Source organism: Euprymna scolopes, chromosome 22 (assembly GCF_053919585.1).
Source record: "Euprymna scolopes isolate OS-2025 chromosome 22, ASM5391958v1, whole genome shotgun sequence".
Taxonomy (NCBI): Eukaryota; Metazoa; Mollusca; class Cephalopoda; order Sepiida; family Sepiolidae; genus Euprymna; species Euprymna scolopes.
Window position 1 is genome coordinate 104611747 of NC_136503.1, and position 5234 is coordinate 104616980.

At 27.5% G+C, this 5234-nt stretch overlaps 1 protein-coding gene across 1 annotated transcript in view; it reads right to left on the reverse strand.

Annotated features, from left to right (window-relative positions):
* Positions 1–2103, reverse strand: part of LOC145243751 (reelin-like) — a 5598-nt gene extending 3495 nt beyond the window's left edge. The window contains exons 1-2 of the mRNA XM_080106795.1: positions 2077–2103; positions 1522–1663 (exon numbers count right to left, since the gene is read on the reverse strand). Of these exons, the coding sequence (XP_079962921.1) occupies positions 1522–1663; positions 2077–2103 (169 nt within the window). The remainder of the gene's footprint in view (positions 1–1521; positions 1664–2076) is intronic.
* Positions 2104–5234: the final 3131 nt, after the last annotated feature.

Sequence of the window (5234 nt, forward strand, 5' to 3'; positions counted from 1 at the left end):
TTGTGTAGAGCCTAAAATCTACATCGCTCGACCAATCGTCACAAAACTTGGTAAAAATATCGGTCATGGTCAAACCTAAAACTTATTTAATTTTAGAATAGTTAGGTCAAAGGTAAAAGAGCAGGTGAAAGTAACATTTGGCGATAATCCCGGTTTTGATTATCGTAAAAACTCGTTATTTGACCCATATTCTAGCCAATGAAGTCCCGCATCCTATATGATATTGACTATAACATTGAAAAGTTTGGTCAAATTCGAAATTTTGACGGAATTTCAACTTCATAATTTTGTAAGTTCAAGAATCTGATGCTCTCTGATAAAAGTAACCATTAGACCAATCAGAAAATTAGTTTTTGTAATCATCAATGTTTTCATGGCATAACGTTTGGGAATAATTCATTTAATATTGAGAAATAAGGCCATTTGGATCATTTTTACGTTGTCAGGCAATATGTTATGCAGCTTCATGACTGACTTTTTTTTTTATTTATACTAGTAAGGCTATCCGACATTGTCCAGACCAAAAGTGTAACATAACTACTACCCTTCTCACTTTCTCTCTCGTCCGTTTTCCCATAACTCGGGTCGACATAAAAAAAAATCTAAAAAAAAAATCAGAGTTACTCCCCTTTACATAACATGAAATGATGCGTGTTTGTCTCGATAACAGTAAATTATATAAATTACCATTTGACTTCTAAATCATTCAAACACGGTAGTGTTTGAATATATGGTTAAGTGGCAGTTTTGGTAATTTAGAACTACTTTAAAGCGTCACTGCTCACTCATTTTTCGACCAAATTTCAAACAATTATTACAGTTTATAGATCACCTTCTTAGCTATATTGTTAAAAAAGATTTTTTTTTTTAATTTTCGTTCAGTAAAACAAAAGTTATGATGAATTTACTGGTGTTCAAAATCGTAAAAAACGTAAAAATAAGACTGAAATTAAACAAATAACAAGTGAATTTACTGGAAGCCTGGAAAAATCATGGATTACAATAGAAAATGCGAGCATGAAAAGTAATATGGTTAAGCTTAAACTTGGAAAAGTGAAAGACTAGTTATTAAAACTGGAAAAGGAAAGAACAAGATATTCTAGTAAAATGTATCATAAATTTATAACTTAAAATATTGCAGCATTAAGAATTTTTTTAAAATTCAATTTATAGCATTATATAATCAATTCTTAATGCTGCAATATTTTAAGTTATAAATTTATTATATTTTTTACTAGAATATTTTGTCCTTTTCTTTTCCAGTTTTAGCAACTAGTCTTTTCCTTTTCCATGTTTAAGCTTAACCATATTACTTTTCATGCTCGCATTTTTCTATTTTAATAATAAATCTTTTTCTTCAAATTTTAAATATTATACACGATACTAACTTTGTGGATGTTTGTTGTGTATTTCCAAGTTTTAGCTGGACATACAGCCCAATATTTGCCCTTTGTATATAATACACGTAGATTTTATATCGCGTTGCTGAGACTTAACATAAATAAAGAATACAAGTTTCACCTTCGAAGCTCAAAGCATCAGTTGGGGAGTTGCAGACTTTTTTCAGTTCTGCTCCGGGTCTAAGTAACCAACTTGACTCTTCTTGCATTGGTGGTTCGTCACGCAGCATCTCCGTTCCGCCAATGTCTCCACCGGCATAAATCTGAAATAGATGAAACAAACGTCGTACCATTAATTATGTTTGAGATATATTTTTTTTTCTGATAAGGATTAACAATACTTAGATTATTCAAACTACTATTCTAATCTTGGCTCTTATTTTCGCGATGTTTCAGCTAATGTAACCTTTAATCTTCTTTAGGCCCGTCTTTTAGAACTTAAGAACCTAATAGTCGAACTCGGATATTTTTAAGCAGAATTTGCTAACTTGTACGGAATTTAGAAATGTACCCGGTACTATATATATATATATATATATATATATATATATATATATATATATATATATATATATATATATATATATCCTGTGATTTATCTCAGCATCAAGCGTACAGTCCTTACTTAGCGTACTACCCAGATAGAAAAATTTTTCAGTAACCTTTAACTTCTTACCATCAACCAAGATGTTTGGTTCAACATATGGTATTCCTATAGGAAGGGAATATGTTTTCTTGAGGCTTATAGTAAGTCCGAAAGCTTTGCAAGCTTCTGATAACTTGTCCATAATTATCTGTGTGTCTGTTTCTGAGTGTGAAACAAGGTCCGCATCATCTGCATTACAGAATAGCCAAAGCCAGTTATGCTTTGGCAAATTGGAGAAACGTGTATGGTCTTATCGGGGGATCTCATAAAAAACAAAGCTAAGTGTTTACGAAACATGCGTTATCACTACATTTCTATATTATTGAGAGACCTGGACAACCTATACAAGGCATCTCAAGTTATTGGAAAGGTTTCACCAAAGTTGTATTCGGAGAATACTTAATATTAACTGGAGAACGCTAACGCCTGACACTGTAGTTATTTAAACAATCAAATAGTAATAGTATTGAAATGAAAATCATTCAAAATCAGATGCGCTGGACTGGACACTTGGTTAGGATAGACAAAAGATTTCCTAAACAACTGTTTTATGGTGGGATAGATGGAGGCAAAAGACCACAACATAAACCAAGAAAAAGGTTTAAGGATTCTCTGAAAAACAATTTGAAAATACTTGAGATGGATATACATAACTGTGAAGCCCAAGCGAATGATCGATCTCTATGGAGAAAAACCATCAGAGAAAGTTGTAAGATTTTTGAAGAGCAGCGTCTACATTTTGCCGTCTTAAAACGTGTTTTAAGAAAGCAGGACGATAATATAATGTCAGAGAAATTGCAACAGGGACTGTATGTGGCAGATACTTTCTGTCAAAACCTGGTTTTGTAAATCATCTAAAATCACACAATCAAAGACAGGAACGACAGTCTTATGAGGAGTCTTCTACAGCACACCCGGCAACGCTAAGTTGTCATATGTGTGGTCTAATCTGCAAATCTAAAAGTGACCTGACACGGCATTCGAGGATTCACAATATTATCATGCGATCACCTTTATAAGAAGGAAAGTTTTTATGCCACATTTGTGAACTTTCATGTAGATCTAAAGCTGGACTGAAGAGTCATCTACGTGCACACGGATGCATTAACATTATTATTAATGATGGGACGATTCCAATATTTTTCTCAATTCCGATACAATTACCGATTCCGATTCGTTAAAAATCTCTAAATATTTAACTATAAAGTTGTTATTTTTTCCGCTGACCATAAAAACACATGTTAAATGTGCAGATATTTTTTCGAACGTGAAAATACAAATGTGAGGGTAATCTGTAGATTAAAGTTTGGTATTTTAAAATTAATAAATATTTTAAAATTAATAGATATTTTAAAATCAATAGATATTTTAAATCAATATATATTTTAAGATCAATAGATATTTTGAAATCAATAGATATTTTAAAATCAATAGATATTTTAAAATCAATAGATATTTTAAAATCAATAAATATTTTAAAATCAATAAATATTTTAAAATCAATAAATACTTTAAAATTAATAGATATCTTAAAATCAATAGATATTTTGAAATCAATAGATATTTTAAAATCAATAGATATTTTAAAATCAATAAATATTTTAAAATCAATAGAAATTTTAAAATCAATAGATATTTTAAAATCAATAAATATTTTAAAATCAATAGATATTTTAAAATCAATAGATATTTTAAAATCAATAGATATTTTAAAATCAATAAATATTTAAAAATCAATAGATATTTTAAAATCAATAGATATTTTAAAATCAATAGATATTTTAAAATCAATAAATATTTTAAAATCAATAAATATTTTAAAATCGATAGATATTTTAAAATCAATAAATATTTTACAATTATGTAATATTTTAAAATCAATAAATTTTTTTAAATCAATAAATATTTTAAAATCAATAGATATTTTTAAATCAATAGATATTTTGAAATGAATAGATATTTTAAAATCCATACATATTTTAAAATCAGTAGATATTTTGAAAGCGATAGATATTTTGAAATCAATAGATATTTTGAAATCAATAGATATTTTAAAATCATTAGATATTTTGAAATCAATAAATATTTTAAAATCAATAGATATTTTAAAATCAATAGACATTTTAAAATCAATAGATATTTTAAAATCAATAGATATTTAAAAATCAATAGATATTTAAAAATCAATAAATATTTTAAAATCAATAGATATTTTAAAATCAATAGATATTTTAAAATCAATAGATATTTTAAAATCAATAAATATTTTAAAATCAATATATATTTTAAAATCAATAGATATTTTAAAATCAATAAATATTTTAATATCAATAAATATTTTAAAATCAATAAATATTTTAAAATCAATAAATATTTCAAAATCAATAAATATTTCAAAATCAATAGATATTTTAAAATCAATAGATATTTTAAAATTAATAGATATTTTAAAATAAATAAATATTTTAAAATCAATAAATATTTTAAAATCAATAAATATTTTAAAATCAATAAATATTTATTATTTTATTATTACTACCAGCTATAGAAGATTTTGTTTTAAACAAAATCAGATAAAAAAGAGATAATTAAAGGAATCGTTTTTGGCATCGAAAAATAAATACAAATATTTCCGATTCCGATACCCTAAAAAGTTCTGAGTTTTCCGATTCACGCTTTTGATTCCAATGAATCGTCCCAACACTAATATATATATTTCTTTAACATCTATCTTTCATGGAATGGATTTTACCCATACTCTTGTTCAGTTTGTTTGTTCAGGTATGCTTAAAACGAATATCGCAAGGAAAAGTAGCACAGACAGATAAATAGTTTTCGAGATATTAATGCGTGTATTTTGAAATGTAAATCACTGACGACCATGTTTGAACAGGCAGAATATGAAATGGGCCAACCCCCAGGTTGTTCAGGTATGCTGAAAACGAATATCACAAGGAAAATAAGCAGAGAAGAATAGTTTTGGAGCTAGTTTTATTAATGCGTGTATTTTGAAATGTAAATCACTGGCGACCATGTTTGAACAGTTTGACCAGGCGGCGTATGAAAGGGGCCAACCCTAAGTTTGTTCAGGTATGCTGAAAACGAATATCGCAAGGAAAATTAGCAGAGACAAATAGTTTTGGAGCTAGTTTTATTAATGCGTGTATTTTGAAATGTAAATCACTGGC